This window comes from Ictidomys tridecemlineatus, chromosome 5 (genome assembly GCF_052094955.1).
Source record: "Ictidomys tridecemlineatus isolate mIctTri1 chromosome 5, mIctTri1.hap1, whole genome shotgun sequence".
In the NCBI taxonomy this organism is placed as follows: domain Eukaryota; kingdom Metazoa; phylum Chordata; class Mammalia; order Rodentia; family Sciuridae; genus Ictidomys; species Ictidomys tridecemlineatus.
The window spans coordinates 119,372,759-119,388,504 of record NC_135481.1 but is presented as its reverse complement, the minus strand read 5'-3'; the positions used below and the strand labels follow the sequence as shown (position 1 = coordinate 119,388,504).

The following is a 15,746-nucleotide window of genomic DNA, read 5'->3' as shown; positions in this document are numbered from 1 at the left end:
AGAGACAGGCTGATTTTACATGCAGGACAGGTGACTCACAAGGCTGAGGACACTCAGGTGGCGTCAGCTAGTGTCCCCTGAGGCCACCTCAGGCTAATACACTGGAGACATTAGTTAGGAAGATTACAGACGGAAGCAGGAACACCAAAAATAATTAATCTGTGAGCAGATTTTATTAAGTGTTGATTCATGGTTGTTCTGTAAGCCAACAGCCCGTCAGAACTATAAATTAATGAGATAAAATGTGGCTGGCCCTCCATATTTCAGGCTGGGTATTGACATTTTAGAATCCACAGATTTTTAGCTGTATTGATTGAGGACACCAGGATAAATGGCCTTGGCACCAAATTCCCATTAACGACAATGGGCACCGAGTGACTAATTCCCAAAGCGCTGCACCGAGACGCCCTGCGCTGCCTTCTCTTGGCAGGAGCGCTAATGAGACTGAAATGAAAAAGGCAAATCACCAAGGGTGGAAAGGGGATAAAGCAAAACAGGAGACCAGACTTGGTAGAGAGAAAGAACAAGAAGCCAAAGCAGGACAGAGGCTACAAGGGCCGCAAGTCCAGCCCAGTCCAGCCCTGGCTGAAGAGAGCACTCAGGGACACCAAGGCAGAGGGTGGGTGTCCTGAGAGGAGGCAGAAGACATGGGGAGTCTACCCCACCCAGACAGCCTGTGATGGGCTTAACTGCCTAGCCAGGAGGGCCCAGCATGGACCCACTTAGTTCCAGCTCATCCCCACACACAGGGCCAGTCGATGAAGCCAGAGAGAACACAGGATGGGCCCGTCTCAATGAGCTCCCACAGGAGCCAGGAGGTGCACAGAAACCACAGTCTGTTGGGAGCTGGAGGGCCTCTATAGGCTGGGGTGCAAGCTCTGCCACCATGCCCTCGCTGGAGACCAAGGGTGTCCAACAAGCCCTGTGCTGCAGCCCAGCATGTTCCTGCACACAGCAGATACATGGGGAATAGATGCTGAGTGAACCAGCAAGGCCTTCAGAAAACAAGCCTGGCAGTGAACACATTCCCAGAAGAGGTGTGGGTGGGGGGTCCACATCACTGGCTGGGTGGCAAGGCCCCCAGAACAGGGCCCCGCCTTCCTCTCTATCCATTCAGCACCAGAGAGCTGAAGGAATGTGCTGGGCCTGGGCCAGACAAACTATCCCTCTCCTCCAGCAGGCCTGTAGAACACACAAGACCAGGGATACCCACCCAAAGCACAAATCAAACCCAGCTCTCTCCTGCTCAAAACTCAGCAGTGGCCCTACAGCAGTCCCTAACTTGTCAGGCAAGAGGGCCTCTGGATGTCTAAAACATTCAAGACATCCCCCAATACACACACACACACACACACAGGCATATGTGTCCGCTTAACATCTGTTGATTGAGAAAACAGGTAATAACTCAGGGCCACAATAAATCTGCTAATGTCATCAAGTGAATCTGAGTATTTCATCAGCATCACCCACATCTGAGAAACAATGGCCCAGAGTTAGGTGAGCTAACCTGTCCCTCTTTGGGCATTGCAGCACCCACCCATATGTGCTCATGGGATCCATAGGCCAGGGGTACCCTCCTGCAGATCCCAGTTCCTCTCTCCCATTCCCTCACACACAATGTAGCATCTTGTGTCCTTGTGGCCCTACCTGCTGAGAGCCCACTTCCCTCCCCTGGAACACACTTCCTCCACCGTGATTTCTCACTTAACTCCTGGCTCAGTGTGGGCTGTGCTTCCTCCAGGAAGGACCCCTGGGTTTTCTAAACTCCATGCTCCTGCAAACCCTGTATCTCACTCCATCACTGCAAATGGTGGTCCCAGCACTTCTGTCCCCAACAGATGTGGCCTTCTCCAGGTGAGCCCTGGGCTGTGTTCAGCTCTGTCGCACACACAGCATGGCGATGAGGCACATGGGCACCAGGGAAGCAGGCAGACAGCTGGCTTGGTGGCCTGGCAGACCTGGGCACATCCTGGTTGTGCCACTGCCTAGCTCGTGGCCCCAGACCAGCATGTGAAGAGGCCGCCTTTTCACAACTCTGATGGTCCCTGCCTCTAAGGGTGACAGGGCCCACAGGACACTGATATAGATGGCTGAGGAGAGACACCTGGCACACAGCGGGTACCTGGTCAGAACAGACTGCTGCATCATCATCAGCCCAATCATCATTATCAAGTGGCAGCAAACTCCCCAAGCCTTGGCACCCGTGGGCTTGAGAAGAAGAGAGACACAAGCTGTCAGAGAGCTTCCCCATGAGGGAGAGGCTCTGTCCACTGGGCACTAAGGGAAGGGTACCAGTCTACAGTACATACTCAGCTCCAACCCTGCCAGTCTCTCACCACTGAGAGGCCTTGCACAGGCCACCTTGTGCTCTGGGCCTCGGTCTCCTCACCTATGAAATGGAAATAACCACTGCCAGCTGCTGCAGAGAGAATTCCACCAGCCTCCCACAGAGCTGGAGATACACCCCTTGACCAAGAAGGGCCCCTGACTGGCAGTCTCATCATCCCACCCCTGAGCGTGCATGGGGCCAAAAGGAGCCATAAGACCACCTGGGTGCCTACAAGAGGACATGTGAGGTGGGTTCCAAGTCCACAGTGACCTTGGCCTCCTGTGTGTTTCCTCTCTGCATCCTCTCAGACCTGCTGGGCTGGACCCCAGGATAAGGTCACCAGCCCTGGGGCACCTACACCAGGCAGGCAGGATGCTGGTCTCAGGGCTCCAGGGACTCTAGTCCCTCCTCTTGCCCCTGGCTGTGGTGCCTAGCAGAAAAGTGACCGAGGAAGGAGAAGCCTAAGAGTAGATGGCCACATGGGTGTGGAAAGAAGCTAGGCCCGGGACAAGGGCAGCATTGGCCTGCCCACCAGCTGTGTCAGCCCTGGTCTGTTCCTACCACCACCCAGCAGAAAGCCTCGGGAACTGGGGCCATAGCAGGTATCACAGTGCCTGGACACAGAGCCAGGGACAGGAAAGCTCCTTCCACTGACTCCTCCTCCAAGCCTGCTCAGATTCACACTCATACCCAGCACGAATCCATCTTGCCAATGCTCTTCTAGTGTGGGCACTAAAGCAGAACCTACCCTTCCTTGGGAGATGAAGTCATTCTTACAGCCTTCAATGGTAATGGACTGACAGCAGTCCTATACACTGGCCCCAATCAAAGAACACCACGATCAAGTTAAACCTGCTTCACTATAAACCACATGTCAGAGTTGATAAAAAGCTGCCTCGATATCCGCTCCACAGCTTGAGGCTGAGACAGCCTTGAACCTTCTGCAGAGAGTTGGGAGCCCCTCCTACTCCCCTAACACCCCACAGAGCCCGTGGCCAGGGACCCTCCAGAGAACCCTCCCCAGTAAGAGAGCTGCCAGCTCGCCTTGGAGTAATGATACCAAGGAACCCACCTGTTTCCAGGTCTGTGAGGTGCAGGGCAAAGTCGAAGCCGCCACTGAGGATGCGCCCACCGCAGGGAGACCACCGGGCAGCCCGCACAGCCTCACGGTGCAGGGAGTAGGTCTGCAAGCAGCGCCCCGAGTCCACAGCGTTCCACACCTACAAAGAAACAATCAGTACCCAACATTGGAGGATGGCCAGTCTCCTGGACTGGGCTCAGACTGTCTGCATGGGGCAGGGGCTCGCTCTAGACTGACTCCCGCTGTTTCACCATCAAAATGATATGGAGATGCTAAAACATGTCCTTGCAGAAATGTGAAGACTTTTCTGGGATGAAGAACACAGGATGACCCCCTGGGTTTTCTAAAGTACACAGGCAGAATGGGGCACCTCCTTGCCCATCCTGTGTCTCCACTCACCTACCTAAGCCCTTCTAGCCTGCTCCTGCCTGCAGGCACCATAGAGTGCTGCTGTCTGCACTTGGCCCTGCCGCAGCCTCACCTGTATCCCTGGAATCCTTACTCTTCATGGCCAGGCTAGACACATGGGCACTGCTTTAAGACTGTGACCCAAAAAGGAGCCTGCCACGCCCAGAACAAACAGCAAACACCCACCCTGGCTTCCCCAGGGGAATGAGACCTCACATATGCTGAACGCCTTCTGAAAGTGACGCAGGGCCTGAGTACAGAAGAGCACATTCTGAGAGCTGCTGGCTTCAGATCCCATCACCCTCCACATAGCCCAAGGAAAAGGCAGTGGCAACCCTGTGGCTACAGGATGAAGGGGACGCTCTCCTAGTACACAGTATTCCTGGCCCATCCTGTGAGTTGGCCCAGTGGCACTACCTCTCTGGACCTGTCTCCACTCCAGGAAGGGAGAAGAGACAAACATGGCCCAAGGTAGGGGCAAGGGCTAAGGCTCGACCCTGCACGGTGTGTGGCAGGATGCTGCGCACAGCAGGACCCTGCAGTTGCTGGATGCACCGCTTGGAGCTTGCAGGATTCTCCACGCTCCTGTCAACCACATCAGGAAAACCAAGCCTCACTTTCCTTAATGAGACAGAAACCCACTCGAAGTGCAACCGCCATGAACACGACCCTACGGGTAGCCTCCCGTCAACCTGCCAAGTCCTGAAGATCTTCACAGAGCAAAGGGTCGAGTTCTGGAATATGTAAATATCTAAGGTCAGAAGCAACCTTCAAAGAATGTTGAGAGCTCCGTCCTGCTTTCCTGTCAGGTCAGTGGCTAGGGCTACAAGCTGGGAAACTGAGAGACAGCAGCATTCCCATTTAGAGATGTGGACAGAAGCAACAAAAGCAGCTGTCAGGACTTCAGAGTGTCAGGAGAACCCAAGCAAGGGAAGCAGGGTGCTGGAAGTGCCACTCCTCCAAAACTGCATACAAGTACAGTATGCACAGAAAAAATAAAGTAACATGAATGAAGCAAATCTACAGGGTCAACACAGTTGAGGTAAAAATTAATGCTGAGGACCTAAAACAAGATATACATATAACAGAGTAGGATGCTAGTATTTCGTATGCTACTAAAAATATGTTTAGTAACACACAAAATTTCACCTCATAACCATTAAGATGGCTGCTAACAAAAGAACAGAAAATGGTGAGTGTAGGCAAGGATGCAGAATCAAATCCACGCACATGCGGGCAGAAATGTGAATAGTGTTGCTGATATGAAAAACAGTTCCTCAAAAAGTTCAACACAGGGGCTGGGGGTTGGGGCTCAGTGGTAGACCACTCACCGAGCACACATGAGGCACTAGGTTCAATCCTCGGCACCACATAAATATAAAATAAAGATATTGTGTCCACTTAAAACTAAAAACTAAATATTTTTTAAAAAAAGCTCAACACAGCAAAACATGGTGGCACACCCTATGATCCCAATTACTCGGGAGGCTGAGGTTGGAGGATTGTTCAAGGGCAGCCTGGGCAAACTGGGGAGAGACACTCTCTCAAAAAAAAAAAAGTATAAAAAGGACTGGGGATGTAGCTCAGTGGTAGAGCACCCTAGGTTCAATTTTTGGTACTACAAAACCAAAACGAATTAAACATAGAATCTAGCAATTCCACTTGTAGTCTATATCCAAAAAAACTGAAACCAGGGTCTCAGGGAGATATTGCACCCCAATGTCACAGTGGCATTACTTACAATAGTCAAAAGGTACAAGCAATCCCCATTGTCCATGGACTGCTGAACAGATAAACAAATGTGGCCCATCCACACAGCAGAATAGCACTCATCCTTAAAAAATAAGGACCTCCTGATGCCTCCTGACATTATAACATGGATGAACCTGGAAAACAGTGCACTGAGGGGAAGAAGCAAGATAAAAAAGAGACTCCACTTACAGAAGGCACCCTGAGTGGTCAAAACCAGAGCCAGGAAGTAGAAAGGTTGCTGCAGCTGGGGGTCAGGAAACAGTTTCAGTTTTACAAGATGGTGGTGGTGGTCACACACCAATATGGATGCACTTCATGCCTCTGAACTGCATGATGGTGAATTTTTTGTTGCATTTCACCACAACTTTTAAGAATAGATACAACAAAACAAAACCCTATCTCACTTATTCATGCATTTGTAGGAAGACTATAAAACATATATGGGAATGTTGTTGCTTCTGGGGCTGGAGGGAGAGGGCAGGTTGGAGGAAAGGAGTTTTGTGAATACTGCTCAGAGTAGGAGAGCAAGAGGAAAGAGAGAGGGAGAGTGATCCAAAGCCAAGATGCCCAAATGCTTCCTTCTGCAAAGCTCTTTGGCCTGTTCACTGGTTCAAATGCTTCCTGAGCACCTGCTATTTGCCAGGCACCAGAGAAATGAGAAACCAACAAGTCTGAAATCCCTGTCCCCAAAGAGTTCATATTCTAGGGAGGGGGAGAGACACAAAACAAATAAGCAGAATCTAGAGATTTCTACTGGGGGCAGTGACAAAGACTGAAATTTTCAAAAATAAGCAGGAAAGGAGTTGTTAAGGTCGGGAAAGAAGCTGAAATGGCCACCATGATGGCCAGGTGCACCCCTCTGAGAGGACATGAGGGGTGAGAAAGAGTGCTGTGCAGAAATTGCTGGGTAGGGACAATTAGTGTGTCTAAAATGACTAAGCAACAGCAAGGTCAGTGTATCTAGAGAGTGAACAGGATGGGGACAGCAAGAGATGAGGGCAGAAAATCACAAGGAGCCAGAGCATTCAGGGTGCACAGGTAGAAGATGGGGAGTGGGCTGGCATCACTCTAACAGGACCCTCTGGCTGCCATGCAGGGAGGGGAGTGAGAGGCAGGGGACCACAGGAGGCTCCTGCAAGAATCCAGGGAAGATAGGAGAAGGACGTGGACATGAGGAGTGGAGAAGCAGCCCACCTTAGAAGGCGGAAAAGAGGAAACCCTTGGACTGAAGGTGGAATGTGAAGTATAGAAAAGAATCTAGGACAACTCCTAAGTTGGGGCCTGAGCATCAAGAGGAAAGGAGTCACGGAGTGGGTGAGCCTATAGGAAGAGCAAGCTAGGGTAAAGATGGCCAGCAGCTCCACTCTCAACCCAGAGGCAGACAGTGAAACACATGATAAGGTAATCAGAAGAGAGGTCTAGGATGGACACAGAGCTATGCAAGTCACCGTCATGAGCTGGCTGTGCTCTCCAGGGAATACATGCAGACAGAGCAGAAAGGAGGCCCTGACCTCAACCTAGGGCCCCAGAGTTCACAGGATGGGAGTTGAGAAGAAGGACATCGAGAAAAGGAGTCTGGGTAGAAGAAGCCAGTGAGTTGAGAGAAAAAGAGAGAGGGCTCCCGGGAAGCCATAAGAAGGGGGCATCTTGAGAAGAGATTCCCCAAAGTGTCAAACAGCTGGTGGTCCATCAAAGCTAGGGACAGACCTCTGGATTTCATGTTCTCAACTGCATTCACAAGTGTCTGTTTGGTTACTTTCTATGCTTCTGAGTATAATATATTCTTATAAGCATGTCCTAATTTAAAATACAGATGTTAAGATAGTGAGGAGGGAGGGTAGGAGAAGAAAAGGAAGCAATACAGGAAAGAGGAGGACACAGAGAAGAAACGGGAAGGGGTATGGGAAGGAAGGAGGAGAAGAAGATGATGCAGAGGAGGAGCCAGAGGAGAAGAGAGGAAGGAAGAGCGGGAACAGGAGGAGCAGAGGACGGGGCAAGGACGGGGGCTGTCATGAAAGACATATGGAATAGAAAACACAAGGCCAAAGCGCAGCCCGGCACCCTGGAACTCATGCCAGGGCTTCCTGAAGCACCCTTACTGGGCTCAAGCTGGACACTGGGTGATGACGCCCACAGGTGAACAGCACCTGCTGGTTCTCCTAGCTGGTACCGACAAGAACACCGGAATCAGCTCGGACCAGTCAGCTACCTCTCCAAACTGCTAGGGAAAGGGAGAGAATAATCTCTGCCAGTCGCTCTCCCTAATTGAATTTAATGCTCACAGTCAGGCTTTAAAGATTAATTCCCAAGCACTGCGGCAGCCTGAAGTGTCTGCATTTTCTCAATGAAATACCTGGAGATCCCAGACTGCCTGTGCAGAAGGATGGAGATAGGTCATAGGTCTACATGTCCAACCAGGAGACAGATCTGAGAAGATGTGACCAGCAAAACAGGGTGCACTCACTTGCACAGCCCCAACGTGCCCCTGTTCCTTTGTCCTGGTTACTAGAAACAGTGCACCAGGAGTCTCTTGTGGTATCCCAGGGTTAGAACAAGGCCTCAGGTACCATTCTTCCTGCTGCCAGACTTTTGTTTTTGAGTATATGAGAAATGCAACCTCCTTGCAAAATATTCAGACTACACAAAAGTGTAGGAAGCAAAATCCTGTAGGAATTCAGAACTGTTTCTCTGGTTATACTAGAAATAAGTGTGCTCTGCAAAAAAAATTATCTGCCAAAAACAGAAAAACACAAAGAAGAAAATAAGAGCTGTCCCCAGCTCCACCACCTGGAGATAATGGATGTCAAGCTTCTTGCTCCCCAGGGAACCACACCCTACATCTCCTGACTCAGGAACCCTCCTTGTTCATCCCAGGCTCTTGATGCTCCAGAAAATGATCTAGAGACCACCCCAAACTTGTACAGCTGAGCACAAGCCCATGCATCCAGTGCCCAAGATTCACCCAAGAGCCAGGATCATCAGCCCAATTGCCAGCAATGCATGGGTATCCACCATGTGCGTTCAAGGGCTGAAACTGCCTTGATCTACAGAGCATCTGGGGAGACCTCAACTATGCTGAATATTCCAATCCAGGAAGAGAACCGAGATGTCTGCTTACTCAAGTCTTCTTTGATTTCACTTAGAGTGTACAGTTTGAAAGTGAAAAAAACTTATACCAAATGTATCCTGAGTAATATCATTTTTAAAATTTATTTAGTTATAGATTAACACAATATTTTTATTTATTTATATTTATGTGGTGCTGAGGATTGTATGCTAGGCAAGCGCTCTACCACTGAGCTACAACCCCAGCCCTGATCTCATATTTTGATGACACTGATAATGAGTTTTTTCATTGTAATTTCAGATTTTTTCCCAGTGTGTAGAAATTCAATAAATTTTTGTATGCTGACATTGAACTCTGCAACCTTACTGAACACTCCCATCTTAGTTCTGGAAGCTGTTTTATAGATCCAAGGAAACATTCAACACACCTATAGTGTCATCTGCAAACAGTCTCACCTCCTCTCTGGGGAACTGTATGCCTTCTGCTCTCCTGATTCGCTGGCTCCCTCTCCAGCCGCGCCAATGACGTGTGCCCACCAGTGCCGCTCACCTCAATACCTCTTACCAGCTCAAGGAAGTCCAGGCTCTAGTTTGCGAAAACGACTTTTATCAGGAATGAACACTGGCTACTGTCAAAATGCACCTACTGAAATGATCATATCATTTTTATTTTCTAGTTGATCATTAATATTATAGTTCAGTCATTAATGTTGAGTCACACTGATTGATCATCAAATGTTGAGCCAAGCTTACATTCCTGGGACAAATCCTACTCAGTCTCAATATTTTAAGGACATAGAGTTGAAATGATTCACTGATATTTTACTTAAAAATTCAGCATCTGAATTCATGAGAGATACTGGTCTGTGGCTTTCCCTTATCTGTTTTTCTTGGTTTGGTATCAGGGTAATGATGTCTTCATAAAGTGAACTGGACATGTTTCTTCTCCTTCATAGTCTGGAAGGTTTGTGTAGAAGTCTGTACCTCTTAGTCCTGCTGTAACAAAGCACCAACTGGGTGGCCTGAGTAACAGAAAGTGATCCTCTGCCAGTTCTGAAAGCTAGAACTCTGCAATGCAAGTACTGGCAGGGTTGGTCTCTTCTGAGGGCAGTGACGGAGGACAGGGTCCAGGCCTTCTCTTTGACATGTCTAGGGCTGTCTTCAAGTCTGTGTGCCATCTGCTTTCTGAATGTCTCTCTCCAGATCTCACCCAGTCAAGTAGGATTAGGGCCCACTGTGACCTCCTTGTGATTGGATTGCCTCTGTAACAGTCCTATTTCCAAATAAGGCTACATTCTGAACTACTGGGGGTGAAGACTTCAAAATACAAATCTAGGGGTAGGACACAATTCAACCAACAACAAGTTGGTATTATTTCTTCTTCATTTTTTTTATTGGTTGTTCAAAACATTGCAAAGCTCTTGACATATCATATTTCATACATGAGATTCAAGTGGGTTATGAACTCCCATTTATACCCAAATTACAGATTGCAGAATCATATTGGTTACACATCCACATTTTTACATGATGCCATATTAGTGACTGTTGTATTCTGCTACCTTTCCTATCCTCTACTATCCCCCCTCCCCTCCCCTCCCATCTTCTCTCTCTACCCCAACTACTACAATTCATTTCTCTCCTCGTCTTTTTCCCCATTCCCCTCACAACCTCTTATATGTAATTATGTGTAACAATGAGGGTCTCCTTCCATTTCCATGCAATTTCCCTTTTCTCTCCTTTTCCCTCCCATCTCATGTCTCTGTTTAATGTTAGTCTTTTCCTCCTGCTCTTCCTCCCTGCTCTGTTCTTAGTTATTCTCATTATATCAAAGAAGACATTTGGCATTTGATATTTAGGGATTGGCTAGCTTCACTTAGCATAATCTGCTCTAATGCCATCCATTTCCCTGCAAATGCCATGATTTTGTCATTTTTAGTGCTGCATAATACTCCATTGTATATAAATGCCACAATTTTTTATCCTTTCATCTATTGAAGGGCATCTAAGTTGGATCCACAGTCTAGCTATTGTGAATTGTGCTGCTATGAACATGGATGTGGCAGTATCCCTGTAGTAAGTTAAGGTCTTCGGGGAATAGTCCAAGAAGGGCAATAGCTGGGTCAAATGGTGGTTCCATTCCCAGCTTTCCCAGGTATCTCCATACTGCTTTCCAAATTGGCCACACCAATTTGCAGTAGCACCATCAATGTATAAGAGTACCCTTTTCCCCACATCCTCATCAGCACATGTTGTTGTTTGACTTCAAAATGGCTGGCATTCTTACTGGAGTGAGATAGTATCTTAGGGTAGTTTTGATTTGCATTTCTCTGACTGCTAGAGATGGTGAACATTTTTTCATGTACTTGTTGATTGATTGTATGTCCTCCTATGAGAAGTGTCGGTTCAGGTCTTTGGCCCATTTGTTGTTTGGGTTATTTGTTTTCTTATTGTTTAATTTTTTGAGTTCTTTGTATACTCTGGATATTAGGGCTCTATCTAAAGTGTGAGGTGTAAAAATTTGTTCCCAGGATGTAGGCTCCCTATTTACCTCTCTTATTGTTTCTCTGGCTGAGAAAAAAACTTTTAAGTTTGAGTAAGTCCCATTTGTTGATTCTTGTTTTTTAACTCTTGTGCTATGGGTGTCCTATTAAGGAATTTGGAGCCCGACCCCACACTCTGTAGATTAGAGCCAACTTTTTCTTCTATGAGACGCAGAGTCTCTGTTTTGATATCAAGCTCATTGATCCATTTTGAGTTAACTTTTGTGCATGGCGAGAGAAAGGGATTCAGATTCATTTTGTTGCATATGGATTTCCAGTTTTCCCAGCACCATTTGTTGAAGATACTATACTTCCTCCATTGCATGCTTTTAGCCCCTTTATCAAATATAAGAAAGTTGTAATTGTGTGGATTGGTCTCTGTGTCCTCTATTCTGTACCATTGGTCCACCCGCCTGTTTTGGTACCAGTACCATGCTGATTTTGTTACTCTTACTCCATAGTATAGTTTAGTTTGAAGTCTGGTTTCGCTATACCACCTGACTCACACTTCCTGCTTAGAATTGCTTTTGCTATTCTGGGTCTTTTATCTTTCCATATGAATTCCATAATTGCTTTATCTATTTCTACAAGAAATGCCCTTGGGATTTTGATTGGCATTGCATTGAACCTATAGAGAACTCTGGGTAATATCGCCATTTTGATGATGTTAGTTCTGCCTATCCATGAGCAGGGTATATTTTTCCATCTTCTAAGGACTACTTCTACTTCTTTCTTTAGCGTTCTGTAGTTTTCATTATATAAATCTTTCACCTCTTTTGTTAGGTTGATTCCCAAGTATTTTTTTTTTTTTTTGTGGATATTGTGAATGGGGTGGTTGTCCTCATTTCCATTTCAGAAGCTTTGTCGCTGATATACAGGAATGCCTTTGATTTATGTGTGTTAATTTTATATCCTGCCACTTTGCTGAATTCATTTATTAACTATAGTAGTTTCTTTGAAGACCCTTTTGGGTCTGTTAGATATAGTATCATATCATCTGCAAACAGTGATAAATTAAGTTCTTCTTTTCCTATTTTTATGCCTTTAATTTCTTTTGTCTAATTGCTCTGGCTAGTATTTCAAGAACTAAACTGAATAGAAGTGAGAGAGGGCATCCCTGTCTTGTTCCAGATTTTAGAGGGAATGCCTTCAGTTTTTCTCCATTCAGAATAATGCTAGCCTGAGGCTTAGCATATATAGCTTTTACGACGTTGAGGTAACGTCCTGTTATCCATAGTTTTTCTAGTATTTTGAACATAAAGGGATGTTGTACTTTGTCGAATGCTTTTTCTGCATCTATCGAGATGATCATATGGTTCTTCTGGTTTTTTTTTTAAGAGAGAGTGAGAGAGGAGGGAGAGGGAGAGGGAGAGGGAGAGAGGGAGAGGGAGATGGGGGGGGGGGGAGAGAGAGAGAGAGAGAGAGAGAGAGAGAGAGAGAGAGAGAGAGAGAATTTTTAATATTTATTTCTTAGTTCTCGGCGGACACAACTTCTTTGTTGGTATGTGGTGCTGAGGATCGAACCCGGGCCGCACACATGCCAGGCGAGCGTGCTACCGCTTGAGCCACATCCCCAGCCCTCATATGGTTCTTATCTTTAAGTCTACTGATGTGGTGAATAACGTTTATTGATTTCCGTATATTGAACCAGCCTTGCATCCCAGGGATGAATCCTAATTGAGCATGGTGAACTATTTTTTTTGATATGCTTTTGAATTCGATTCACCAGGATTTTATTGAGGATTTTTGCATCTATGTTCATTAGAGATATTGGTCTGTAGTTTTCTTTCTTTGAAGTGTCTTTGTGTGGTTTCGGGATCAGGGTGATGTTGGCCTCATAGAATGAATTTGGAAGAGCTCCTTCTTTTACTATTTCTTGAAATAACTTGAAAAGTATTGGTATTAATTGTTCTTTAAAGGTTTTGTAAAACTCCGCTGTATATCCATCCGGTCCAGGGCTTTTCTTGGTTGGTAGTCTTTTCATGGCTTCTTCTGTTTCCTCCTTTGTTATTGGTCTGTTTAAATTGTGTGTATCCTCCTGACTCAATCTGGGCAAATCATATGACTTAAGAAATTCATCGACATCTTCATTATCTTCTATTTTATTGGAATATAGGGTTTCAAAATAATTTCTAATTATCTTCTGAATTTCTGTAGTGTCCGTTGTGATATTGCCTTTTTCATCCCTTATGTTGGTAATTTGAGTTCTCTCTCTTCTTCTCTTCGTTAACATGGCTAAGGGTCTGTCAATCTTATTTATTTTTTTGAAGAACCAACTTTTAGTTTTATCAATTTTTTCAATGGTTTTTTTTTTGTTTCAATTTCGTTGATTTCTGCTCTGATTTTAATTATTTCTTGCCTTCTACTACATTTGCTGTTGTTTTGCTCTTCCTTTTCTAGGGTTTTGAGATGAAGTGTGAGTTCATTTATTTGTTGTTTTTTTTCTTTTATTGAGGAATGAACTCCAGGCAATGAATTTCCCTCTTAAAACTGCTTTCATTGTGTCCCATAGATTCCGATATGTTGTGTCTGTATTTTCATTTATCTCTAAGAGTTTTTTGATTTCCTCCTTTATGTCTTCTGTAACCCATTGATCATTCAGTAACGTACTGTTCGTTTTCCAGGTGATGCAGGATTTTTCCTTCCTTCTTTTATCATTGATTTCCAGTTTCATTCCATTATGATCAGATAAGATGCATGGTATTATCTCCACACCTTTATATTTACTAAGACTTGCCCTATGGCACAATATATGGTCTATCTTTGAGAAGGATCCATGTGCTGCTGAGAGGAACGTGTATTTACTTGATGATGGTTGATGTATTCTATATATGTCAGTTAAGTCTAGGTTATTAATTGTGTTATTGAGGTCTATAGTTTCTTTATTCAGCTTTTGTCTGGTGGATCTGTCCAATGGAGAGAGCAGTGTGTTGAAGTCACCGATAATTATTGTATTGTTGTCTATTTGACTCTTGAACTTGAGGAGAGGGAGGGAGGGAGGAGAGGGAGGGAGAGGGAGAGGGAGAGGGAGAGAGGGAGAGGGAGAGGGAGAGGGAGAGGGAGAGGGAGAGGGAGAGGGAGAGGGAGAGGGAGAGGGAGAGGGAGAGAGAGAGAGAGAGAGAGAGAGAGAGAGAGAGAGAGAGAGAGAGATTGTTTTATGAACGTTGCAGCACCATTGTTTGGTGCATACATATTGATAAATGTTATGTCTTGTTGGTGGATGGTTCCTTTTAACAGTATATAGTGTCCTTCTTTATCCCTTTTGATTAACTTAGGTTTGAAGTTGATTTTATTCGATATGAGTATGGCCACTCCTGCTTGCTTCCGAGGACCATGTGAGTGATATGATTTTTTTCCCAGCCTTTCACTTGCAACCTGTGTATGTCTTTTCCTATCATATGAGTCTCCTGAAGGCAGCATATTGTTGAATTTGTTTTTTTAATCCAGGTTACTAGTCTTTGTCTCTTGATTGGTGAATTTAAGCCATTAACATTTAAGGTTACTATTGATATATTGTTTGTACTTCCAGTCATGCTTGCTTATTTATTTATTTATTGATTGATTGATTGATTGATTGATTGATTGCTCGTTTTTCCTTTTTGGTTATATTTTTTATTCTTCCCTTTACTGAGTTACCTCCCAATGTTAGTTTTGGGTGCTGTTTTTCAATTCCTCTTCTTGTAGTGTTTTGCTCAAAATGCCTTGCAGTGCTGGTTTTTTGGCTGCGGATTCTTTTAATTTTTGTTTATCGTGAAATATTTTAATTTCATTGTCAAATCTGAAGCTTAATTTTGCTGGATACAGTATCTTTGGTTGGAATCCATTGTTTTTCAGCATTTGAAATACGTTGTTCCAGGATCTTCTTGCTTTCAAAATCTGTGATGAAAAATCAGTCGTTAACCTAATTGTTTTACTCCTGAAAGTAATCTCCCTTCTTTCTCTCGTAGCTTTTAATATTCTCTCCTTGTTCTGTATATTGGATATCTTCATAATTATGTGTCTTGGAGTTGATCTATTATGGTTTTGTATTTTTGGGGTCCTGTAGGCTTCCAGGATTTGGCAATCCATTCTATCTTTCATATCTGGGAAGTTTTCTAGGATTATTTCATTCAGTGAATTGTTCATTCCTTTGGTTTGAACCTCTATACCTTCTTCTATCCCGATGACTCTCAAGTTTGGTTTTTTTTATAACATTCCATATCTCTTGGATAGATTGCTGGTAATTTCTTAGCATCCTTTCTGTGTTGACTATATTCTTTTCAAGTTGATATACTTTGTCTTCATTATTTGATGTTCTGACTTCTATTTGATCTAGTCTATTTGTAATATTCTCGTTTGAGTTTTTAATTTGGTTTATTGTTTCCAGCATTTCTAGGATTACTGTTTGATTTTTTTAAAAAAAATCCCTATCTCCTGGTATAGCTCGTTCTTTGCCATTTGAAGTTGCCTATTTAATTCGTTTTCAAAGTATACTTTCATTGTTTGGACTTGCTGCCTAATGTCTTCTCTAAGATTCCGTTCCATCTGAGTTAGGTATGCCTTGAGTTCTTTCTCTGTCCATTTTTCT

General features: G+C 45.0%; 1 protein-coding gene across 5 annotated transcripts in view; it reads right to left on the bottom strand.

Moving 5' to 3' along the window:
• The window catches only part of Wdr25 (WD repeat domain 25), a 140,112-nt gene that overhangs the window by 47,875 nt on the left and 76,491 nt on the right, over nt 1-15,746 (bottom strand). For all 5 annotated transcript variants that reach the window (XM_021732094.3, XM_005333916.5, XM_021732093.3 and 2 more), the window contains one exon: nt 3,402-3,549. In XM_021732094.3, the coding sequence (XP_021587769.1) occupies nt 3,402-3,549 (148 nt within the window). The remainder of the gene's footprint in view (nt 1-3,401; nt 3,550-15,746) is intronic.